Source organism: Triticum aestivum, chromosome 2B (assembly GCF_018294505.1).
Source record: "Triticum aestivum cultivar Chinese Spring chromosome 2B, IWGSC CS RefSeq v2.1, whole genome shotgun sequence".
NCBI lineage: Eukaryota > Viridiplantae > Streptophyta > Magnoliopsida > Poales > Poaceae > Triticum > Triticum aestivum.
In genome coordinates this window covers 221,825,910-221,852,922 of record NC_057798.1, presented here as the reverse complement: position 1 = coordinate 221,852,922, position 27,013 = coordinate 221,825,910, and the positions used below count along the sequence as shown (strand labels likewise).

The following is a 27,013-nucleotide window of genomic DNA, read 5'->3' as shown; positions in this document are numbered from 1 at the left end:
TTGGGTTAAGAAGAGACGTATCAGCTGCCTGGTCGTTGGAGCATGCGGCGGATTGTTTGGCATTGTCCGGTGCAGGTCTCGATGCTTGTTTGCGGTGCATACTACATTGGTGGTCGTCGATGGTAGAGCCGGGGTCGCTGGTTCGCGAAGGAGTGATGACGGTGGCACCGAATGGCAACCTCGACTTCGCTCTTCTCCTCGACGGCATGTGTGCATTCTTATATGGGCTTTTAGGTCACCTAAGATGCCCTTGCTTTTACGGGCATGTTGTGACGGTTTTCGCTCGGTTTTTCGCTAATTACCAGGCAACTCTCTTCTTTTTTGATGAATTTGAGATCTCCCGACTTTCGAAGGAGAGAAGGATGACTTTAGATGTCAAAAAAAGAAGAGGGATACGACCTTATGTTTTTTACTCTGTAATAATCATTGGCATTTTTTGGGTTATAAGAAGAGTCGGTTGGACTTGTTCTATCCATCTATCATCAGCTTGCTTAGTACGCGAAGGTAGACGACAGTCATCCCCACCGTTCGACGGTCACCGTCATCTACCCTCCATCTTTCCCACCCTTCTTCCCCCCAACATCACTCCACCCTCCCGCCCCGCCACTCCCACCCCACACCGACACTTCCCTATCCTCCGCCGCCATGGACCGCGAACCCTCCGTCTCCGACGAGGACGACGACCTCGAGACCCTCGTCCCCCAGAACCACACAAAGCCCCCTTCCCCCTCCTCCCGCTCCCGGGCCTCCTTCGGCATCTCCATCTCCGGTTTCCGCCCCGCGCTTCCCTCCTCGGCCACATCCCTCGGCCGCGTCCTCTGGTCCCGCCGATATCTCCTCATCTGCGTCTCCCTCCCCGTCCTCTTCATCGTCCTCTTCTTCTCCCTCGGCGGCGCCTCGTCTCTCCCCGCCTCCATCCGGCTACCCTCCGCCTCGCCCGCCGCCGAACTTGCCTCCTCCCGCATGCGCGAGGCCGAGCTCCACGCCCTCTACCTCCTCCGCTCCCAGCGCTCCGGCCTCCTTAGCCTCTTCAACCGCACTGCCGCCCCTGAGCCCACCAACAGCTCTACCGCCGCCCCTGTCTCGCTGTCTGATCTCCAGGCTGCGCTCCTCAGCCAGATCAAGATCAACCGCGAGATCCAGGAGGCCCTCCTCTCAACGCACCACTCTGGGGTCGGCAATGCTACGGAGGATGCTTTGGATCTTGATCTGCCAGGTCCCGGGTGCAGGAGGAGGGAACTGCCGTACAACCGGCGGACGATAGAGTGGAACCCCAAGAAGAATCGGTACCTGTTCGCCATCTGTCTTTCTGGGCAAATGTCGAACCACTTGATTTGCTTGGAGAAGCACATGTTCTTCGCGGCACTTCTGGGCCGGATCTTGGTGGTTCCCAGCCAGAAGGTAGATTATCAGTACGACAAGGTGCTTGATATCAACCACATTAATGATTGTATTGGAAGGAAGGTTGTGATTACTTATGAGGAATTTGTGGATAAAAGGAAGAAAGTGAGCATCGATCAATTTATATGTTACGTGGCATCGCCCCCGTGTTACATGGATGAGGAGCATATTAAGAAGTTGAAGGCAGTGGGGATTTCAATGGGGAAGATTGAGGCTGCTTGGCCAGAGGATGCAAAACTGAAAGAGCCAAAGAAGAGATATGTAGCAGATATCACTGCAAAGTTCACGACAGACTCTGAGGTGCTTGCAGTCGGTGAGTTGTTCTATGCTGATGCCGAGGAAGAGTGGATTATGCAGCCTGGTGGTCCATTGGCTCACAAATGCAAGACTTTGATCCAACCAAGCAGGCTCATAATGCTTACCGCACAGCGGTTTGTGCAGACTTTCTTGGGTGGAAACTACATTGCTTTGCATTTCCGCCGACATGGCTTTCTTAAGTTCTGGTAAGATATCATATCAGTTAATTAGTAATCAGTCACCTCAATATTTAGCAACATGCATGTATTAAGGTTGTTTGTGGAACTTGTGATCCAACGTGCTGACAGGGCTGCATTTTATTTCTAGGCTATAGTAGTAGTTGGCTTATCTCTGTTATAATTAGACCGTTCGGGTTGCTCATACATTATCCTCTTTTAGTCATTGCTTGGTTGATGTTGCTTTGGACATTGCAATTTTGGAAAATGAAACTTGTCTGCTTAGATAATTTGTCCACAATACCAGCCACTTATTTTGATAAAGAATGGCTCTCCATTTAGATCTAGGCAGTTAAATTTGTATAAGTCAAAGTCTTACTACTACACAGCTGAGCAAATTTACTATAGACAGTCTTGATGGGGCTTTTAATGAAGTGTCTGCTAATACTATAAATTAACTATATCTTCCTTATGATAGAGTAAGCTTCATGTAGATAGCATATAGTTTCTCTTCTACTGGTCAAAGTTATTTCTGAAGAGTTATTTTTACTTTAGTTCCTGATACCTTACTGAGGGTGCACCAAAGTTCACGAGCGCTCTGCCTTTTGTTTTAATTAACTCGTCAGGCTCAGCTAAATGGTTTAACTTGATAACTTCATGACCAACTTTGAGGTTGCTGCTCTTGGTCTTGGTTCCTCACATTGTGGGTCATATTTGGTTAGCATATGTCAAACCCATTATCATCCTGATACATCAATAATACACTTCTGCTAAGTGCTCAATACTTACCACTAGTCAGCACCTCGCAGGTTGGGGTATATTTTCTGTAGCAGTTAAACAAAATTATTTTTGTTAAAACATAAACTTAATTGTAATTTACTATTCGATATTTTAGTACAGCTGTGTCCAAAAAAAATCCTACAGAGATGAGCAATGCATTATGAGTTTCCTTGTCAACAGTTCCTGATAGTATAATAAATTGTTTCTATCAATTTGGCTGACCATTTGAGTTCCGTGACCTCACTTGTTAACCGAACTAGTCCGTTATCTTTGGCTCATTGTTTCACCATGTCACAACATTTCAGAGAAATATATTTAGGTGAACTCTATTTTTTGCTTTTCCATCTTGGATATATCCACGGATATATATGCCAAAGAAACATGATGTTTGATTGTGACGAGACAGTTGTTATCTGCTTTCAGTTTATGCTAACACATCATTAGGTTCTTTGAGTTTGTGCTATAGAAGTGGTGCTCCTGTGCTTGAAGGTTACAAGCTGTAAGAAATTAGTACCTACTCTATGACCACAAAGAAATCATATATATAAAGCTGACACTTTATTAGAGCTTGGATTGACACGAAATCTAGCACATACTTGTGTGAATTACTCCTTGCATTTTGTCATTGTAGTTATGGCACCTGTATGCACCATATGTTTGAGGTTCTTTGGAATTGATGAGAAAACAGCTCATTGCATGGAAAATCTGCCGAGACTTTTGGTTCATCACACACAAATATCATTGTAATTTGCAATTATCTTTTCCTGTGTGGCATTAGTTGATATATTTTTTTTGTCTTTGTGCAGTAATGTGAAGAAAGAGAGCTGTTTCTTTCCCATCCCTCAGGCAGCAGGATGCATCTTGCGGATCATTGAGAAAGCTAATGCCCCAGTAATATATCTGTCGACTGATGCTGCTGGGAGTGAGACGAATCTTCTGCAGTCGTTGGTTGTTTTCAATGACCGGCAAGTACCTCTTGTGAGAAGACCAGAGCATGAAGGTTCGGAGAAATGGGATGCCTTGTTGTACAGAAAACACATGGGTGGAGATGATCAGGTATATATCAATTCCCATCCACTTTCTTTTGTCTTGGTTCTTGTATTGAGACAATGGTTCAGTTAGCAAACCGTGTCGATTGCTTATGCAGGTCGAGGCCATGCTCGACAAGACAATCTGCGCTTTGTCGAACGTTTTCATAGGGTCATCAGGCTCCACCTTCACAGAGGATATCTTCCGGCTTAGGAGGGGCTGGGGGTCGATGTCCTACTGCGACGAGTACCTCTGCCAGGGTGAGCTACCCAACTACATAGCGGAGCTAGAGTGAGAAATTAGTACCACATGGTAGAGATTCATAGCGGCATTCTTTTTCCCTTGACGTGCTGGTGATATACATATATCCTGTAAATTGGCGTGTACAACTAAGTGTAAAAGAGTTGGTGATGTCTTCTGTATCAGCGTCGTCCACCGATTTGTCTGGGCGGCGTTCGTTATTCTTACACGGTTAGAGAATACAATGGGAGCCTTTGGGTTGTGCAGTGTTTTATTAACCATGTGTGGCAAGTGAAATGCCCATTCCCTGTACTACTACATGGATTGAATTTTAGTTTACCTTCTGCACTCTGTTTCCATGAAATACATACTAGCATCACAGCGTGCAATATGAGGTGACCAAGTTCGCATGGGTTTGCCTCGAGCCAGCGGCGGAGACAGGCCCCAGGCAGCCCGGGCGGCTGCCTGGGGCGTGAGCGCAGGTTGCTTCGTTGACTGTAGTGTTACTGTAGCTACTGTAGCTACAGTTAACGAAGGCTGCCTGGGTCGGCCTGGGTCGCTGCCGATTCCTAGCGCCGCCGCTGCCTCGAGCTACGGCTTCACACCCTTTGTGTCCGTGCAAACAGCAGGAACCGCGTGTCAGTTTTTCTTTTTTGTCCTTCTAAGAAGAAGCGTCAGACAATCTCACAAGAGGAATGGGCTGGCCTAATAAATTTCAATAAGCTGCTACTGGATCCGTTTCCTCGTTTTAGGAACCCTCTAGAAGGTTCTGGTCCAGTTTTTTGTTTTTCTGTAGTTTTATTACCAATTTTCTTTTCCAGTTCTTTTCTTCATTTTTTTCATTTTCAGGTTTTTACCCTTTTCAAAAATTGTTCATAGTTTTTTGAGAATTTTTGTCATTTAAAACAATTCCCATAAAAATGTTCACAGCTTAAAACAAGTGATCCCTTTTCACTAAAAAAATAGAAGATAGTAAAAATAGAAAATATTTGATAAAATATTTCCGTTTAAATATATTCAAATTTTAAAACTAATTTTCATGTTTAAAAAGGAATATTCACAAAACGTTTTTGAAATATTCATGATTTTAAAACAATGCTCTCAATTTTTTCCACTATTATATAAATAAATAAGTATCTCTTGCTTTTCTGCAAAAACACAAATGATAGAGAAATAGTAAAACACAAAGGAAAAGACACACAACGCTTGCCCAAATTGCTAGGGATAATGGGCCGACCCGCCCAAGCGCCACCATTGCAGGAGGTGAACAATGGGAGCAACTAATTAGGGTCCCGCAGGGGTCACTTTCTTGTGCTTGGGAGCGGAGCGTGCAAGTGATGCACTTAGCAGTCGCTACATGTCGCGCTCTGGGCGTGTTTGTGGGATTTTTTTTGTGCAAGTTTTTTTTTTGTTCTTTCGACTTTTTCTTGGTTTCGTAGGTTTTGGTGCAAAAATGTGCTTCCATGAGAAAGCACTCGAAAAGGAAAAAAGCACAGAGTGTGCTTACATGAGAACGAAAATGGAAAAGCATAGTCTGTGCTTTCGTGTGTGCTTCTCGAAAAGGAAAAAAGCACAACTGTACTTTCGGGTTCCTTTTTTTTGGTGGTTGGTTTCTTATTTAGCTTTATCTTTTCACAATAGTCATAGAAATCTATTAACATGGGATCTAATTTCGAAGTTCTCAACGCGAAAAATCCGACGATGAAAACGGTTTGTGATTTGAACGCACGGTTTAAAAGATAAAATATTTTGAAAAAACGAATCTAAGAGAAAAGCGCTAAACTATCAGTTTGCGACAAGTGGTGCACATGTACACCAGTTGTCACTACCAGAGAGGGTGGGAGTGACCTTTGCAAAAGGGTACCCTAACAACTGATTTCGGTGAACAATTTGATGCAAACCGCGTTATTATAGGATCATGTTTGCTCTCTTCATCGCAAGATAGCTCTGTTTAGCACAGGGGCGTCCCCGATTGGGCCGGCGCGTTTGCAAGATACCGCAAGGTCCAATTTTAACCTAGCGTTTATTTTAGGCCGCTGTTATATTCATTTGAAAACAATTGCTTTTGATAAGTTAACATTTTTCAAAAATTAGATAATGTTATTCGAAAATGTGAGCATCTTTTGGAAAAACTGAAGATTTTTGAAGTTTTGTTTACATAAAATTTGTGAACAATTTTAAAACATATGAATATTTTTTCAAAAACGTGAACATTTTTCTAAAAACGCAATCAATTTACAAAAATCGTTTTTAAATGTTCAAACATTTTGTAATGGAAATGTTGAACATTTTGGAAAAAGCGAAAAAGAGAAGTCCTAGTAAAATAAAAAAAACAAAATAATGGTAGAGACCTTTTGAAAGGTTCCCAAAGCCGGCAAACACCCCACAAGAAAAGTTTCACAAAATCCTTATACTCTGTACGCTCGCTAAATGGCCCGTCCACAGCGAGCGTTCCCTTCACTCCTCTGTACGAAAGTTCATCTATTTGATGCAGCATGTGACAAATAGGATTCGCCCCTTCTAACCCGCAAATGATATAATATTGCTTATAGCAATAAATATAAATTGCGATCGCACACCACCATATGAACATGGGCCGCCCCATTTTGAGCTGAAGTACTCATGGGCCTCATCCGTTTAAATTTATCAATATTTTTCCTAAAACATGATCATTTCTAATTTTAATGAATTCACAACATTTTTTACAATTCACAAATATTTTCTGAATTGGTGAAAATTTTCGCAAATTCGAGAACAATTTCGCATCAAGAATGCTATTTTAGTTTTGCTACCATTTATAAGCCAGAAACATTTTTCAAATTAACGATCATTTTTTAAATTAGCAAAAAATAATAATGTTCAAACATTTTTAGAATTCGTGATCGTTTTTCAAATTTTCGAAATTATTTTGAATCAAGAACATTTTTTTCAAATTCACGAATTGATTTTTATTGTGAACATTTTTTAATCTACCAACATTTGATAAATTTTCCAAAAAAACCTCGAACAATATTTCGAATCTGTGAACAGTTTTTCAAATTCAGTTTTGTATGAATTCACGAAAAAGTCAAATTGAGGCAAGACGTACCGGTTTTGTATTAAGTAGTATAATACTGTTCGGGCGGCGCCCGTTCGTGATAATAGGAAGGGCACGACCCACTTGAAGTAAGATGTGCCGATTTTCTCCTTTTTTTTCCTTTTTCGTTTTCCTTTTTCTCTTCTCCATTTTTCTTTCATTTTTTTGCTTTCGTTTCTTTTTTTTCTTCTGTGTTTTTTCATTTTTCCATTGTCTGAACGTTTATTCAACATTTTTCAAATACTTGTTCAACAAAAGTAAATAAAAAAAAGAAAAAAAGAAAACAGGAAACGGAGAATAGAAAGCAAAAAAAAAAAAAAGAGGCTGGAGCTTCCTGTGTGCCTGGGCCGCGGTCCATGTAGAGCTCCCCAACGCGAGAGGCTGCCCTCTTCTCGCTTACAGCGAGACATAGGGGCACCCTTGATTCGCGGAGAGCAACTAGTTGACGAGCGCTCTTTCAAGAGCCTCGCAACTATCACTTGCGGGTGGGCTGTCGCCGCCACGTGTCGCGTTCTGGTGCTTCCTTCGGATTTTGTTTTTTTTCGCATGCATTTTCAGCTTTTTCAACAGGTTTCTTTTTTTTTACTTTTCGGTTTTCCACCAGTCTTCCTTAGCTTTTGGACCCAAAAAAATCAAAATTTTCCTCGAAAAAAACACGTTTTTTTGCTTATGCGAAAGACATGATTTTGCTTCCGCGAGAGGCACGGTTTTGCTTTCGCGGTCGGAATTGGGGAAAACATGTTTTCTGTTTTTTTCCGTGAGAGACACGGTTTTGCTTCCGCGAGAGGCACGGCCGTGCATCTCAGAAACAAAAAAAAATGCGTTTCTGTTTTTTCCTTCCGTGAGAGGAACAACCATGCCTCTCGGAAATGGAAAAACATATTTTCTGTTTTTTTTCTTCCGCGACAGGCACGACCATGCCTCTTTTAGAAAGGAAAAAAACGTGCTCCTGGTTTGGTTTTTTCGTAAAAAAGTTCATCAAAATCTATCAACATTGGATCTAGTTTTGAAGATCTCGACGCGAGGAATCCAACGTTGAAAACAGTTCGAGATTTGGACGCAATGTTTAGGAGATAAAACATTTTGAATAAACAGATCTATGAAAAATGGGAAAACTTTCAGGTTGCTACAAGTGGCGCACATGCAGCGCGTCACTTGTCATAACCTGAGGAGGTGGGACTGATCTTTGCAAGTAGTACTTATTTTTTCAAGAGTACACCACGGTGTACCATATTTTTATAGAAGGCGGAAGACAATTAGAAGAGACTATCTCTCGCTGCAAACTGCAAGTGTAGGACACACCTGGGCCAATCAAAAGATTATCCACCACACACATTACAACGCAACAAAAGGGACCTGCCCTAAGTAGAACAACAAAGCCGTGTCTCGACCAGCACCGGTCGCCGCCAAGAGCAACAACTACAACTGGACCTCCCTTGCTGACGCACCTGTTGGAAATATGCCATAGAGGCAATAATATTGCATTATTATATTTCTGTTATTCATAATTAAGAATTTATATTTCATGTTATAACTGCTATGATTCTGGAATATGCGATTCAGTGGAAAACTCATATGCACGTGTGAAATAATAAACGGTAAACAATAGGTTCCCCGTCTCGCCTCTAAGACCGGCTCGAGTGTTGTTGGTGATCACATTTTCTGGATCTTAGGATATCGTTAAGTGTAACGATAGTCCTAAAACAACATTGAGGGTATAACGTTAGAAGAATGATCATATTGAATCGACCCAATACTTGTCTGTTATACTATGTGATCAGTCTGAAATCATTTGTTATAATACAGAGTATTAGCATGTGTTTAGTTCCTCAGACCATGAGAGTATGTCGATCACTTCCTACCGGACGATGGGCTTTGGGGTTGCTCAAACGTCATTGTAAGATGGTGATCATAACGACAATTTTTAGGCTCACCGGAAAAGTTTGACAAGTGACCGGACAGCTCGAAAGTGGGATTTGCTCCTCCAATGATGGAGAGATATTCTTCAGGCCCTCTTGGTGTGAAGGCATCCATCATCGTCTAGCCAGACATTGGTGACTACGTCATGGGGATGCCGTAACACGTCAACGAGAAAGAAGAACAAAACCGGTAATGGGGGCAATGGTATAGTGAGCATGGTGATGACTCAAGAGGATACCGATGCACACTTGGTTTTGTAAAGTATTGCGAAGAAAAGGGAACATCACATGATTGTTGAAAATATGCCCTAGAGGCAATAAAATGGTTATTATCATATTTCCCATTCATGATAAATGTTTATTATTCAAGCTAGAATTGTATTGACCGGAAACTTAAATACATGTGTGAATACATAGACAACGCTGTGTCCCTAGTAAGCCTCTACTAGACTAGCTCGTTGATCAAAGATGGTTAAGGTTTCCTGACCATGGACATGAGTTGTCATTTGATAACGGGATCACATCATTAGGAGAATGATGTGATGGATAGACCCAACCATAAGCTTTGCATCAGATCATTTAGTTATTTGCTATAGCTTTCTTCATGTCAAGTATATGTTCCTTCGACCACGAGATCATGCTACTCCTGGATACCAGAGGAATGCCTTATGTGCTATCAAACATCACTTCATAACTGGGTGATCATAAAGGTGCTCTACACATATCTTCGAAGGTGTCTGTTCGGTTATATGGATCGAGACTGGGATTTGTCACTCCGTGTGACGGAGAGATATCTCCAGGCCCTCTCGGTAATACAACATTATAAGAAGCTTCATGTGCCTAATGAGTTTAGTCACGGGATCTTGCATTACAGAACGAGTAAAGAGACTTGTCGGTAACGAGATTTAACTAGTTATGGAGATACTGGCGATCGAATCTTGGCAAGTAACATATCACTGAACAAAGGGAATTGCATACGGGATTGATTCAATCCTTGACATCGTGGTTTAACCGATAAAGATCTTCGTTGAATATGTAGGAATCAATATGGGCATCCAGGTCCCGCTTTGGTTATTGACCGGAGAGAAGTCTCAGTCATGTCTGCATGATTCTCAAACCCGTAGGGTCGCACGCTTAACGTTCGATAGCGCTAGGGTAGTGTTGAGATATTAATAGTGGAAAGTATGAAGGTTGTCCGGAGTCCCGGATTCATATATGGAAAGTTGTTATCGGGGTTTCAGAAAAAGTTCGAGTTTTTCGGTATTGTACCAGGAAGGTTCTAGAAGGCTCCGGAGTGGGGCCCACCTGCTTTGGGGGACCCACATGAATGTGGGTAGTGGGGAAAGTCCCCACAACCTTGGTCTAGGTGCACCAAGATCCTCCCTTAAAAGGAATAGTATCATATCTCGAAGGGATAAGATGAAGATCCCTAAAAAAAGGGATAGCGATCTTTGGGGAAGGAAATGTGGGATTTCCTTCCCCCCTTTGACCAACGACCCTACGGACTTGGAGGGCAAGTCATCAGCCCCCTCCATGCCTATATAAAGGTGGGGAAGCGTTGGGGGCAGCACCCCTTTCGACCCTTGCCCATTACCTCTCCCAACTCCTCCCACGTTTCACCGGTACGCATTTGGCGAAGACTTGCCAGAGTTCCGCTGCCACCACGTGTTGGTTCAGATCTCATCTACCTCCTCTCCCTCACTTTCTGCATTGAGAGGACGCCGCCGAGCCGTACGTGTGCTAAACTCGGAGGTGTTGCATGTGTGGTACTTAGATCGGATTGGATCGCAACACGAGTACGACTACGCTAACCATGATCTCTAGATCATTAACACTTTAGGTGTACAAGGTTATGCAGACACCACCCCCTCTTGTTGCTATACATCTCCTCGATTAGATCTTGGGTGTTTGTAGAAAATTTTTATGCTTCGTTACCCATCAGTGGTATCAGAGTTAGGTCTATGCGTAGATGTATTTGCACGAGCAGAACACAAAGTTGTTGTGGGCGTTGATGCTCAGATTTCTTACTTCCCTTGTCTTATTTGGATTCGGCGGTATTGTGGGATGAAGCAGCTCGGACCAACCTTAAATGTCCTCGCACATGAGACCGGTTCCACTGTTTGACATGCAACTTGTATTGCATAAAAGTGGCTTTGCGAGTGTCTGTCTCTCCCACTTTAGTTGAATCTTATTTGACAAAGGCAGTCCTTTTAGAAGGTTAAAATACAACTTGTATATCACTGGTATAGTTTTGCGTAGATAAGAACGATTCTTATAGTATGCCCTAGCAGCCACGTAAAAATTGCAACAACAAAGTAGAGGACGTCTAACTTGTTTTGCAGGGCATGTTGTGATGTGGTATGGACAAAACATGATGTAATATATGTTGATGTATGAGATGATCATGTTTTGTAATAGGTTCATGACTTGCATGTCGATGAGTACGGCAACCGGCAGGAGCCATAGGATTGTCTTTAATTAATTGTATGACCTATGTGTCAATCATTAAATGCCATGTAATTGATGTACTTTATCTCTATGTGTTAGCACTAGTTGTAGAGGCAATAGCTGTCGAGACAACCACGTGACGACACGATGATGGAGATCATGCTGATGGAGATCATAGTGTCATGCCAACAACGATGGAGATCATGGCGGTGCTTTGGAGATGGAGATCAAAAGCAGAAGATGATAATGGTCATATCAGGTCATATATTTTGATTGCATGCGATGTTTATCTTTTATGCATCTTATTTTGCTTAGGATGATGGTAGCATTATAAGATGATCCCTTCACTTAATTTCAAGATAAAAGTGTTCTCCCTAAGTATGCACCATTGCGACAGTTCATCATTTCGAGATACCTCGTGATGACCGGGTATGATGGACTCTACGTTCACATACAACGGGTGTAAGCTAGTTTTTACATATGCGGAATACTTGGGTTAAACTTGACGAGCCTAGCATGTACAGACATGGTCTCGGAACATGGAGGCCGAAAGGTCGAACATGAGTCATATAGTAGATATGATCAACATGGAGATGTTCACCATTGATGACTACCCCATCTCATGTGATGATCAGACATGGGTTAGTTGATATGGATCATGTAACACTTAGACAAGTTAAGGGATGTTGATTTAAGTGGGAGTTCAATAGTAATTTGATTAAGTGAAACAATTATCATGAACATAGTCTTAATGTCTTTGCAAATTAATGTTGTAGATTAATGGCTTGCGCTGTCACCTGAATTTTAATGCGTTCCTAGAGAAATAAAAGTTGAAACATGATGGAAGCAACTATGCAGACTCAGTCCGTAATTTGAGGATTATCGTCAGTGCTGCACAGAAGGCTTATGTCCTTAATGCATCGCCTTGTGATGCACCTCTGTTAGGAAACGTAGCATGCAATTTCAAAAAAATTCCTACGCTCACTATAGATCTATCTAGGAGATGCATAGCAACGAGAGGGGGAGAGTGTGTCCACGTACCCTTGTAGACCGAAAGCGGAAGCATTAACTTAATGCGGTTGATGTAGTTGAACGTCTTCTCGAATCAACCGATCAAGTATCGAACGTACGACACGTCCGAGTTTTGCACACATTCAGCTTGATGACGTCCCTCGAACTCTTGATCCAGCAGAGTGTCTATAGAGTCGATGTGTTCCGTTAGCACGACGGCGTGATGACGGTGTTGGTGATGTGATCCACGCAGGGCTTCGCCTAAGCACTACGATGATACTATCGGAGGAGTAAATGGTGGAGGGGGCACCGCACATGGCTAAGACAATTGTTGTGCCTTTGGGGTGCCCCCGCCCCCATATATAAAGGAGGAGGGGGAGGAGGACGGCCACCAGGGGCGCGCCATGGAGGGGGGAGTCCTACTAGGACTCCACTCCTAGTAGGATTCGACCCCCTCTTTTTCCTTCTTACGGAGGGGGGAAAGGGGAAAGAGGTGGAGAGGGAGAAGGAAAGGGGGGCCGCGCCCCCACCCCTTGTCCAATTCGGATTGGCAACACTACAAAAAAGACACATCCGTGACATTTTGGGCCGAACGATTTTTTTGCCATACTTATGACACTTCTATGACGATAATTGTGACAAAACCCAGTATCATCATAGATGTGGTGGCCTCCTACTTCTATGATAAAAAATCATGATAGAAAATGGGCTTTTCGTCCTGGGCGGGCCGGAGACGCAGCTGCATGACATCCTTTGGGCCGTCCATGATGGAAAAAACAGTGGTAGAAGCGAGGGCGAGGAAAATTTCGGGGAGTTCCCGGTTACGGTGGGTGGTCGAGGGCCGAGCGATGCGCGTTTCTCTCATACCGTATGCACGTGGGTGCAAGGTGTTGGGCTCTAATTGAACCCGAGCGAGGCGTCGCCTAACTAAACCCGAGCGATTGCACTGCAGGCTACGCGTTACTGAACCTGAGCGATCAAGCGATTCCTTCACTACTGCTGCTAATTAAAGTCGACCGATGCTGCCTCTGGATGAACAGTGAGTGTTGCTGGGGGGTTTGGATGAACAGTGAGCATTGCTGGGGGAGTTTGGATGAACAGTTCCCGGTGGGGGGTGGATGAACAGGACCCCGTGGTGTTGCCTCTGGATGAACATGACCCCAACCGATCGAGCCGGTTGGGGCTGGATGAACAGGACCCCGTGGAGGGCTGGATGAATAGGACGACCCCGTGGAGGGCTGGTTGAACAGTAGACGGTGGAGTGTTGGATGAATAGTAGCCCGTGGAGGGGTGGTTGAATAGGAGCCCATGGAGAGGGCTGGTTGAACAGTATCCGGTGGAGTAGCGCACGGTGGAGGCTGGATGAACAGGAACCTGTGGATGAACAGTCGCAAGTGGAGGCTGGAGGAGGTCAATGGTGGATGAACAGTAGCCCGTGGAGGCTGGAGGAGGTCGATGGTGGAGATGAACAGTATCCCGTGGAGTCCCATTTTGCGGTACGCCACACCCCTCCCGATGAACAGGACCCCCGTTTTGACCGTAGCACTCCAACACAAGTCCGTTTCCTCCGTTTTGCGGTACGCCACACCCCTCCCGATCAACAAGACCCTGTTTCGACCGTAGGAGGTCCAACACACGTCTGTTTCCTCCATTTTGCAGTACGCCAGACCCCTCCCGATGAACAGGATCCCGTTTCGAACATGGTCGGTCAAACACAAGGCCGTTTCCTCCGTTCTGCGGTACGCCAGGCCTCGTTTCCATCGGTTGTTTCGTCCAAGCCGGTTGGCTCCCACGCGTTCCGTTGCCTCCCGATGAACACGATGCATTTAGTTTCCTCCCCATGAACACGATGACGACACAGTTTCTCCGTTCTGACCCAGCCATGTACACGAGCCCTGGCCGTACGTATGTGCGAGTAGGCGTTCGAGACCTCGCCCGTATGTACGTATGTGGACGTATTTACTTTCTTGCACCCTGGCCGCTGTACATATGTATACATGCTACGTGCGCGCCTCTACTACGACATGTGCGCGCCTCTACATCGACCAGTATGTACGTACACGTTCACGACCAGAATGACAACGCTACATACGCTTCGACCAGGTGGGTCCCGACTGCCAGGCACTTCTTTGCGTGCGAAGATGTAGCTGGTGGGTCCCAGCAGTCAAGGGGGCAAATCGTTTATTTTTTTGCCGGGACGCACTTTCTTGCGTGCGAAGATGTAGCTGGTGGGTCCCAGCAGTCAGGGGGAAAATGTTTTTTTTTGCAAAATACAGTGGCCCATCCGGTGGGTCCCTACTGTTAGGTGGTGGAATAATTATTTTGCGCGTAATAAGGAGCCAATTCCTTGCGGCTGCCCTGGACCTAACTGTCAGCCTATCAACGTACAGTACTCCTCCGATGGAAGTCGTTCCTTGACCATGTTGACCACACCGCGCCGAGAGCACCCGGGCGATGGACGACGGCTAGGCCTAGGAAAGGGACGACATGGAGCCGGGGAAGATGCGACAGTGGATGCCCACGCGTAGAGGAGTATGAGGGTTCACTAGTTCGGGTGCGGTGTGAGGCTGCCGTCACCGTAGAATAACATGGGGTGTGGGTGGGTAGAGGGATGGCCTGGCCAGCGGTGGGAGTAGTAGGGGGCGGTGAGGCCTCCGCGACATCACAGCCGGCCACGGGAGGCAGGAGCACGCGGCACGACCGCGCTGCTTTGGGCGACTGGAGCAAAGAGACCAGAGGTTGAAGAAGCACTACGGCCGTTGGATGGACATCATACGGTCACTAGAGCTAGAATCATTCATATTGACTAAGTTGACAAAGCCCTCCGTCCCCGTCAACTTAGTTGGCCCACAAGTCAGCCTCCCACTATGATGGGTCCCAGCTAGCAGGGGGTATTCATTTTTTTGTGCGTTATAAGGAGGCACTTCCTTGCGTGTGAAGATATAGCTAGTGGGTCCGACCTGTCAGCGGGGGAACATTTTTTTTCGTGAAATACAGAGGCCCTTCTGGTGGGTCCCAGCTGTCAGGTGGAGGAATCATTATTTTGCGCGTAATAAGGAGGCATTTCCTTGCGTGCGGCTGTGGACCAAGCTGTCAGCCTCTCCACGTAGAGTCTACTTCTGATGGTGTCGTTTGTTGACCATGTTGACCACGCCACGTCGAGCGCATCCAAGGTGGTGGACGACGGCGAGGCCCCGGACAGCAACGAGCCGGAGATGGGAAGATGCGGGAGTAGAGTCGCAGACGGAGAGGTGTACAAGGGTTAACTGGTTCTGGTGCGGTGTGGTTCGGTAGTCGGTGGAGAAGAACAGGAGGTGTGGAGGGGTGGAGGGATGGCCTGGCCAATGATGGAGTAGCGCTTCACAGTGAAGCGTTCTAAGCAGAGCTGCTAGCAGTAGGAGGCGGGAGGTGGTCCCGGCGGCGCTGGAGGAAGAAGACGAGAGATTGAAGATGGATGCCGGCTGTTGGATGTAAATTCAACGGCTAAAGATGTCAGAATCATTTGTTGACTAAGTTGACAACGACTTGCGTTGGCTTCGACCTATTGGCCCACATTTCAGCCTCCAAAAATGTGGCATGTATTCAACCCATTTTTTCAGAATTTACAGTCTTTATTTTGCGGGGTAGAATTTACAGTCAATTTGATCTTTTTGTTTTGAATTACAGTCCATTAGCTGGGCTGGGTGAACAAATAATGTAGCGTCCATGCGGTCCATTTATTTTTTCCCTAAAAAATTACAGGCCATTTGCACTTTCTCGAAATATACGATTTTGCTGGGCTGATTCTAATTATAATGTTGGGTTGGCCAACAATGTTATCAAAAAATAAACAGGCGCTGAGCATTTTGTTATAAATATATTTAAATAATAAGTGATTTATTATTACATTCGTCCTTAAATCTTACCAAGCTTTTGTACACAATCACTAGGATTTTCGTGCCAAAAAAATCCAGGATTTTATTGTTAAGAAATTATTTTTATAAGTTAATAAGGTGTGGGATATTGTTTTCTTACATATGTAAGTATCTGTTAAATATATGATGACAATAAAAATAATATGTAATAACATATAAAATAATTTAAATATATATAAGATAGTTAGAAGGGAAACGTAAGTTGGACCAGGCGTTCATATTCTTATATAGAAAAATAGAACAGACCTCTTCATTCTCTTCAAAAAATACATAAATTGGGCTGCCGATGTTTCAGGAAAAAAAACCTCGGATGGGAGGTACATAGGCCGGTCGATACATGACGGCCCTCAAGAAAATACAAACCGGCATGTCGTGGGCTGCACATGTTAAAAAAGAAAGCCTAGACGGGACAGCCCAAAACCTAGATGATACTTGCTGCCCAAGTGATAATAAATGATACCTGCCAGCTCCCTGGCTTTGTTGTGAATTTATCTCCTATAGTAACTACGTTGAAGCACCTAAAAAAATGTAACTATGTTGACAAACCCGTGGGCCCCAACGTCAGTATAGCATTAGGAGGAAGTATTTTTTCGATGAGGCACTTTCTTGCGTACGGCCATAGACCTGGTGGGTCCCGACTGTCCGCCTCTCCATGTACAATCCTCTCCAGATTCCTCTTGTTTGTTCAGCATGTTCACAACGGCAGACAGCGGCGTCGCAGCGAGCACACAAAGGCACAGGAGGGGATCCGACCACCTGAGGAAGTGCCTTATTAGTAACGAAACTACTGAACTAGCCTAGTGGCCAAGTGACACTACCCGACAGCTGTTTCGCCCGGGTTCGATTCCACCTGTGCAGGGAAAATATCTCCATTTTTTGTTGCCTCTGCCTTCATTGACATGTGGGTCCCCATTGTCATCTACACACACCACGTCCAACACATGCCAAAACTTCATCCCTCGTTTTCTCTGTGTTTCGCACACTCGACATTGTGTGGGCATTTTGAAAATAGCATATCTTTTTGACTGTGCATCATATGAAGATGTGCTATGCATGAATGTTGATCAACATGATGTTAACTGGCTGGTAGTTCCATTTTCGACCATGAATAAAACTTCCAACATGATGTTAACCCTGTTTGAAAAGACCGTGTTAATATAAATGCTCTGCCTCTGAAAGTTACAGTTTGTTATCTGAAACTGAGCTTGCAGTTTCTAATCTGAAACTGAAACTTGCAGTTTTTTCTCTAAGAATCATAGTCTGCACTTTTATACTCCTATGGAACTACATTTTTTTAAGTGCTAAAAATAGATCTCAAGAATTCATAAAATACTTCATATGCTCAATACTGCAAATCTGAAATTCAAAAGACATTCATATCTGAAAGTACTCTCAAAATACACAACACAAAATACAATTCACAACCTGCAAATACTGACAACCCTAAGCTCCTCCTGACAATTCACAACCTGCCCGACTATTGGCCTGGGGGGCAGTCCCCTCCCATTCCTCGGCGGCAGAAAGCCGCCCCGTGAGACGATGTGAATGGCGAGGGAGAGGATGGCGGGGAAGCATCGTCAGGCCAACTGCTTTTCTCCTCTTGCAGTTGGGTTCGGTCGACGAAGACTCCACCGGCTCCCTTTGGCACGACACCCTCACAATCGGCACCCTGTAGATGCTCGATCCTTCAATCTCTGGTGGATGCTCCATCTGAGGTCGATATTCCCACCATCGCTCCCTCACGATCGGATTCGGTGAATCTATTTGCTCCATGGCCCAGAGGAGCAACTCTATGTACTCCCGTGTGACTCCCTCCGGGAGTATCGCCACCTTTTCGCTCTGTTGCAGATATTTGGGCATGGATGTCGCCATCGCCGCTAGTTGGTCCTTGTTGTCAAACCAAGACTGTATCTCCAACATCCTAGCTAGTTTCACAGGGTCGACGTCTGTGATCCTCATGTATCAGTTGTACTCCTCCATCGATCTACTTCTCCACAGCACATTCACTCGCCGGCGGTGGTTTTTGAATGGAAGAGGAGAGGTGCAACACTGGTTTTGGATTAGAACGGGAGAGGAGCGACGCTGGTTTTGGATTGGAACAGGAGAGGAGGGACGGTGGTTTTGAAATGGAAGAGGATAGAGCGGCACTGGATTTAGATTGGAATAGGAGAGGAGCGGTGGTGGTTTAAGAGGAGAAGAGTGGAAGAGCGGCGCTGGTCTTGGAAGTATTTTTTTGTTTTGCGTATTTTGGGTCAAAGTTTGACCACGTACTGTATTTGACAAGCAAAATGTGAATGCATGTCACCAAAAATTGTATCATTTGGTTCATATCTGAATGTACTTTCAAATTATATTATTTTTGCAACGTATAACATATATTTTATTTGCGAAAATCATGGTCAATTATGACCCAGAATAAAAGGGAGACTAGTTAATGTGGGGTCGCTTTCTTAATTGAAGGGTAAATTGATTTTGATTTTGATCCACTCACGGCGCGCCGACCCTCTCGTCCAATCCTAAATTGGTGCCGCACGCTCCTCTCCCTCTTCTCCATTGCAAAACCACCTCCTCTCCTCTCCATCATCTCCATTCCAAAACCACTGTCTCGCCTCTCCCTCTTCTCCATTGCGATAGTACTAGAGAAGTGTTGTACTAAGTCTTCATGCACGTGTCCCGGAGGCGCAGTTGTGGTCATTTTGATCTGAAGCACCGGATTATAACATATAACATGAAAAAATGCCACATGAGAAGAAATCATAACCTCATTGCCCAAAGGAGACGACATGAATCCCGATGGACAAACTAGACGAGGATCAAAGCTCAAGTTAAAGATAAACTCGTAGAAAAGGGGTCCGTCGATAGATGTCCTAATTAACATAGTCGGCTTGACCTAGATGGCAGCTGAGTAGTCTTCGTGCATGTGCCCCCAATGACTAGCCCAACTCAGTTGTCGCTGTTTAACCCTCACAGTGATCCAAAGAACATGACACCTATTTTGCGAGATGAAAAGAAACCTTTTTTAGATTTCTCACCAGAACTACAGCCCTGTACAACACAGTCTGCACGATATCTAGATGATAGCCAATCCAGGTGTGTCTGCTGGAGTCTGGTCAAATGCATGGACGAACTGATCTTCCGTGTCTTGCAGGGATCGTCCAGGCACCAACGTAGTACAACACTTCTCTAGTACTATCGCTCGTCTCTCTCTTCTATTAAGTCACCCGACTTGCAGGGCCGAGGAGTGTGCTTATGGTCGGTTCTCAATTGCGGTCCCACATGTGTGTGCAAACACAATATGACACGCGTTCCATTCGGAGAGCAGCGTGCCAGACCGACCGACCGTCTGGGGTGCGACGCGAACGCGACGGGCATGTTGTATACTCCATACATGTGTAGCACCATTTTCTTGAGGCTTTGCTCCATGGCTTAATCCATGGATACAAAATTAGTATAATGTACTATTTAAAAGTCGAGGTGGGGCTTTTCCTGTGCGGTAGGCGGGGCAGTTCCGCCTAGTCGGTTTGACAGAGACGCGAGAAGATGAGGGAGTAGGCTATTGCAAACGTAGGGCTGTGTGATTTGGCAGCGAGTTACTGCTAGACAGGTGGGCCCCATGATTTGACTTGCCATTATCATTTTAACTGCGGCGCTACGACCAGCGTGAGTCTCCTGATTCCTGACCACCTCCATACAGGTGCCTCTCCCAATGCTCCACCATGTAGAGGCTGGCTCTTGCATGAGAACCCACTTCTCCACTTTTTCCTGCCTCTTTCCTCCACATATGAAAAATGCCATGTAAAGCGGGCTTATAGCCCACTATTGTACTTACTTGCTCCTACAGGTGCTAAGCTTGCCACATAGGCATAAAGTCTGATGTGGCAAGTTAATTAAGAAGGGAGAGACTAGTTTGGTGACCCAAGGAAGAAACGGTGTTAAGCGTGTGTACCTAGGTGAAAAGACAATTTTGAGTCTATAGCTAATTACATGAAGCAAACTTATCAACAAAAAACTAAGCACCTATGCATTGGGGACTTGATTGATAGCCATTTAATGCCCTTAGCACCTCATCTAAGCACAATTTCATTGGAAGAGGTCACTCCTTGGCAAATGCAATAAATACTACGAAGAAAGAGATAGAGAGAAGTAAACAAAAATACACTTATAGCCAACCTTATAGCTAACCTTAATGTAGTATGAGTGACTAAGTGATGACTATGTATGACATACCAACATCAGATGGCCTAACACACCGTGTTAAATCTCCTAGGGTGCAACCATGCGAGCGAGGCGACGGCCGTGATAGGCGCGACCATGATACGGGCTGCTGGCAGCCCTTGGATCTGAGATCGAACGGTCGCATGCTAAGTTGCTGAAAATTTGCAGAATAACCCTTCAAGATAGGATATTCACACATAAGTCTAGAATTATGCCATGCAACCGTTTGATCCCAGATCCAAGGGCTCTCGGAAGCCCGTACATTTGAAGAATGGATAGCCACTACCCTACCATTCGCATGCCCCACTCAGCATTTTTACAATCGAAAAACCGGTGGCAATTCGCTCCTACTCATGCCCGGACGTTCTTTAACATTATGACAGTTCGCTCCTAGTCGTCCCATCCTTTCACATTACCCTCCTCCAAAATCCATGGCGTCCCAAATCTCCATGATCGGCGGTGAGTACAAGGTTAGAACAATCACCGGCGATGAGTTTGACGTCATCTACACCAGTTCTTCCGCGACAGTGAAAGGATGCCTTGCTCGCTTTAGACGCATGTTTGAAAACTCAAATGATGAGTGGGTCGCTGCGCTTGATGTTAAGTACACCACAATCCTGGGATGAGAGAAGGATCTAAATGAGGAAGAAGAAGAAGCCCGCCGTGATCCAGGTTTGCGTGCATGACTTATGCTTGGTCTACCACATATGCCATGCCGATGTTGAATGCCAGGATTTTAAGAACTTCCTCAAGAGCATCCTAGTCAAATTCATTACTGTAGACTTTACGAACGACGAAAGAGTCCTGGGTCGGATAGGCCTCGTTGTAGGCAACCCCTTCGACCTCCAGAGGAATCGACTGCTGCCCTCCAGTGGTTAGCCTTCAATGCTGACCCTGGCAGGAGCCATGGTTCATCCTTCATACGGTAAACTAGAGAAACCTCCGTACACATTTCATCGTCATGCATGGCAGTGGAATGTACTAGATATAGACCACATCCACTCCACTACACTGCAATGGATGGCTACCTTTGTTTCAATATCTACAAGGGTTGGATGAAGAGCAAGAGCCAAGTGTGCGGTTCAAGCAAAGAAGTATCAGCCAAGAGGAAGAGGGAGAAGGACGAAGTCGAGGACGTGGACGAGGACTCCGAGTAAGGTGGCAGTGTCGTTGCTCATGGTGGCTCTAATGCAGTGTCTACCGGATTAGTTGCATAGTTGTGTTGTGCTGAGCCCCCAGCAGAACTATGTTATGTTTCTTCTTGTTACTTTAACTCTTAAGTACGTACATACTAGTATTTCTTAATAGTACTATATGCATAATTTGGCGACGAGCGCTCTCTATATGTACCACATCTTTTTTAGTTTCAAGTTTTGCTCCATGGCGCAATCCATCGATACTACTACTATACAAAAGTATACATTTTTTAAAAGGCTAGAGGGCGGGGCAGTCTAGCTTGGTCAGTTTCATGAGAGGCAAGGGCCTGTGTGATTTGACGGCTCATTACTGCTGGAAGGCGGGGCCTTGTGATTTGACTGCTCATATAAATGTGCCGACGACATGAGGAGGAGCAAAGAACCGTGCGATATACTCAAGTTTTCCACTAGAGTAGTACTACAACAGAGGAGCACGAAACACGGCAACCCAGTGCCATATAGCGATAAAAATGATCTAATTTGCTAGCCATCTCATTGTTAGGATTGTTCTGTTCATGCCTCGCAGAGAACGTGACACGTGCGGCGAAACACCCGAAGCAAAAGATGAAACACATGAGCAAAAGAAGAAGGAAGATTATCACCCCAAATGATCTAATTCACTGCAGTGTTGTAACTGCTTCTTCATCGCCTCCACAACCTCCATATCCTTGCGCGTCTCCTCCGCCATCTTCTTCATTCTGTCCATGACGTGGGATTTATCGATGCGAGCCTTCATCATCTGTTCCACGGCCGCATTATGTACCTTCACAACAACCGGGTGCTCGATGCGGAGCTTTGCCAACTTCTCCTTCTGTTCCATGATGAGGGCCTGCGGCATCTTCATCGAGGAACTACTATTCTCATGCAACTTCTTCCAGCAGGCGTTCTTCTCCCTTCAATAGATCAAGCTCGTGGCAGAGCTTCGCCTTGTCCTCCTAAAGTTGCAGGATTTTGCTGGCCGCCTTCTTCTCTGAGGCAATGCTCTTCTTCAGTAGCATCACCAAGCTGGCGGTTAACTCCCCCTGCTTATTGAGCTCAGCGGGTGAGGGAGTCCTGGATTAGGGGGTCCTCAGACAGCCGGACTATATGCTTATGCCGGACTATTGGACTATGAAGATACAAGATTGAAGACTCCGTCCCATGTCCGGGTGGGACTCTCCTTTGCGTGGAAGGCAAGCTTGGCGATTGAAATATGTAGATTCCCTTCTCTGTAACCGACTCTGTGTAACCCTAGCCCCCTCCGGTGTCTATATAAACCGGATGGTTTAGTCCATAGGACAAGAACAATCATAATCATAGGCTAGCTTCTAGGGTTAGCCTCTACCATCTCGTCGTAGATCAACTCTTGTAATACTCATATCATCAAGATCAATCAAGTAGGAAGTAGGGTATTACCTCCATAGAGAGGGCCCGAACCTGGGTAAACATCGTGTCCCCCGCCTCCTGTTACCATTAGCCTTAGATGCACAGTTCGTGACCCCCTACCCGAGATCCGCCGGTTTTGACACCGACATTGGTGCTTTCATTGAGAGTTCCACTGTGTCGTCACGACAAGGCTTTATGGCTCCTTAAATCATCTACAATGATGAGGTCCAGGGTGAGGTTTTCCTCCCTGGATGGATCTTCGTATTCGACGGCTTCGCACTGCGGGCCAACTCGCTTGGCCATCTGGAGTAGATCGATAGCTATGCCCCTAGCCATCAGGTCAGGTTTGGAAGCCTGAACTACATTGCCGACATACGTAGAGACTTGATCTTCGATGGATTCGATCCCATGATAGGTGCACCCTACAGCCATGATGAGCGTGACCTAGATCTGCCATCGGACGGTGTTCATGAGATCCCACCTACAGCTGACCTGACTTTAGATCCAGTGCAGATCGTGCCATCCGAGGATGGGAGGACGGACCCCGCCACGGAAGCCGCACACTTAACAGCGATAGAGCCGAACACAGATTTTACTTCCAATGAGGTCTGTGTCATCGGACCCTCGGACTCGTCTCCAGCCATAGGCTCCGAACCGCGTGCATCCGTGCCCATCAGATCTAACTGGGCACCGATCATGGAGTTTAGCTCCACGAATATCTTTCAGCACTCGCCCTTGGGTGACGTGCTAAACTCATTAAAATCTACCTCCCTGTCAGGAGACTCTTTACCAAAACTATGTCCGGCTTGAGTGGGAAGCGGACTACGAAGGAATTCGTTACCCACCAACCACCCACTTAATAGCCACTGTCGACGACTTAATCGACATGCTTGATTTCTACTTCGAAGACATCGACGGTATGGACGACGATGCCGGGGAAGAACAGGAACCACCGTCCACAGGGCGCTGGACAACCACCTCATCATACGACATATATATGGTGGACACACCCAAAGAAAACAATGTCGAGGATCAAAAGGATGCAACGGAGGGTAATCCTCTTGAGAAGCAACCAAAGCGCCAACGTCAGCGGCGCCGCTCTAAACCCCGCCATAGCAAAAACAGCGATACCGACATAAGAGACAATAGCACTCCGAATGATGCCGAAGACGAAAACAATCCCGCCCAGCCAAGCTTCAAGCAGGCCGGATGGAAGGAGAGCAAGCTAGCCCTGATGAACAGGCAATGAATGAAGACTCGGAGGAGGACAATTACATGCCCCTCTCCGAACATGAGGTGATCCTTGGCGACGAAGAATTTACCGTGCCTGAGGATCCCGTCGAGCAGGAGCGCTTCAAGCGCCGGCTTATAACCACTTCAAAGAGCCTGAAGAAAAAACAGCAACAGCTTCAAGCTCATCAAGATCTGCTCACTGACAGATGGACTGAGGTCCTGGCAGCCGAGGAATATGGACTCAAGCGCCCAACCAAAAGTTACCCGAGGCACAGGTTGTTACCTCAATTCGAGGACGAGGCACTAGAGCCTATACTACCAGCGCAGGATGCGGCTGATCGACCACCTCGTGGTCAAGACATAGCGGCATATCAGCTCGAACACTAGCCCGCACCCCACCGCCGAACAAATAAAAACACGAAGGCCCGGGGCTACACGCATGACCCGCGAGACGAATTGGAAAACAAAGCAGGACAGTCAAGATTGTTCTACGGATCGCGGGGGCGTGCCCCAACGCATGACGATGACCACCACGCCGAATATACTAAATACAAATCCGCCCGGGCTGAATACAGCAGACCAAACTCATCTGAACTGCGCCACAATGTAGCCCGGCATAGAGGCGCCGCACACCCCCTATGCTTCACTGATGAAGTAATGGAGCATGAATTCCTAGAAGGGTTTAAAACCATGAGCATCGAACCATATGATGGGACAACACACCCCGTAGTATGGATCGAAGATTTCCTTCTCCACATTCACATGGCCCACAGCGATGATCTACATGCCATCAAGTACCTCCCACTAAAACTTAAGGGACCAGCTCGGCATTGGCTCAATAGTCTGCCTGGAAACTCCATTGGTAGTTGGGAGAACCTGGAAGACGCATTCCTTGACAACTTTCAGGGCACTTATGTGCGAGCACCAGACGCTGATGACTTAAGTCACATAACCCAACAGCCCGGAGAGTCAGCCAGGAAATTATGGACTTGGTTCTTAACTAAAAAGAACCAAATCGTCGACTGTCCGGATGCCTAAGCCCTAGCGGCCTTTAAGCATAACATCCGTGACGAGTGGCTCACCCGACACCTCGGCCAAGAGAAGCCGAAGTCCATGGCAGCCCTTACGACACTCATGACTTTTGTGCGGGCAAGGACAGCTGGTTGGCTCGTAGCAACAACACATCAAGAAATCCTGGCACTTCAGACGCCAGAGATAGCAACGGCAAGCCCCGGCACAACAGACACAAGCTTCACAATAATGGTGATAACACCGAAGACACGACCGTCAATGCCGGATTCAGTGGCTCCAACTCCGGTCAACGGAAAAAGCCATTTAAAAGAAACAATCTGGGCCCGTCCAGTCTGGACCGCATACTCGATCGCTCATGTCAAATCCACGGCACCCCCGATAAACCAGCCAACCACACCAACAGAGAATGTTGGGTATTTAAACAGGCCGGCAAGCTAAATGCCGAAAACAAGGAAAAGGGGTCGCATATTGATGACGACGAGGAACCCCGACCACCAAACGCAGGGGGACAGAAGAAATTTCCTCCCCAAGTAAAAACGGTAAATATGATATACGCCACCCATATTCCCAAGCGGGAGCAGAAGCGCGCACTAAGGGACGTCTATGCGATGGAGCCAGTCGCCCCAAAGTTCAACCCATGGTCTTCCCGTCTGATCACCTTTGATCACAGGGACCATCCGACTAGTATTCGTCATGGCGGCTCAGCCGCACTGGTCCTTGACCCTATCATTAACGGATTCCACCTCACACGAGTCCTCATGGACGGTGGCAGCAGCCTGAACCTGCTTTATCAGGATACAGTGTGCAAAATGGGTATCGATCCCTCAAGGATCAAACCCACCAAAACCACCTTCAAAGGTGTCATACCAGGTGTAGAGGCCTGTTGTACAGGCTCAATCACACTGGAAGTGGTCTTCGGATCCCTGGACAACTTCTGAAGTGAGGAGTTAATCTTCGATATCGTCCCCTTCCGCAGTGGTTATCATGCACTGCTAGGACGAACCACATTCGCTCGATTCAATGCGGTGCCACACTATGCGTACCTCAAGATCAAGATGCCCGGACCCCGCGGTGTTATAACAGTCAATGGAAATACAGAGCACTCCCTCCGTATGGAGGAGCACACTACGACCCTTGCAACAGAAGTACAGAGCAGCCTCCTTAGGCTGACCCTCAATTTGGCAATAAAGCTCCCGGACACCGTCAAGCGAGTCTGAAGTACTCTGCAACAGGATCGTTCGGCCCGTCCAGAGCTCACCTAGCAATTCGGCCTCCGTCCTAGTCCTAGTCAAGCGGTGAAATTCGTGCCGCGCGTACATAATTACGCACTTAAAATACCATGGGCATGGACGGAGGCATAGCTAGACTGCAATCCACAATGCGGCTCAACCGCCACCGCATACCTTCACATTTTTCTTTCTTGCAGGTTCTTCTCTTCTTGAGGCTCTTCCAATAACCTGATCATCGACCCATCACGAGACGGATACACCAAGGAAGCAAGGAGCTTTGACGTACAAAGGGAACCCCAAGGTGGTCTCTGCTAACGATCATTATACCTATTTTACATACCCACACGCAGCTCGCTCTTGGTTAGGGCATGTTAAATAGCCCTATTTGCTCATTGCACTACTTGTATACATAGGCCTTGACGTATTATTCAAATAACAATGGGAAATAATTT

General features: G+C 46.0%; 1 protein-coding gene across 1 annotated transcript; it reads left to right on the top strand.

The window, feature by feature from the left end:
• Window positions 1-583: 583 nt before the first annotated feature.
• Window positions 584-4,271, top strand: LOC123044471 (O-fucosyltransferase 36). The gene is made up of 3 exons (XM_044467209.1): window positions 584-1,904; window positions 3,461-3,710; window positions 3,802-4,271. Exons 1-3 carry the CDS (start codon window positions 646-648, stop codon window positions 3,976-3,978), a joined length of 1,686 nt encoding a protein of 561 aa, XP_044323144.1. The 5' UTR covers window positions 584-645; the 3' UTR covers window positions 3,979-4,271.
• Window positions 4,272-27,013: the final 22,742 nt, after the last annotated feature.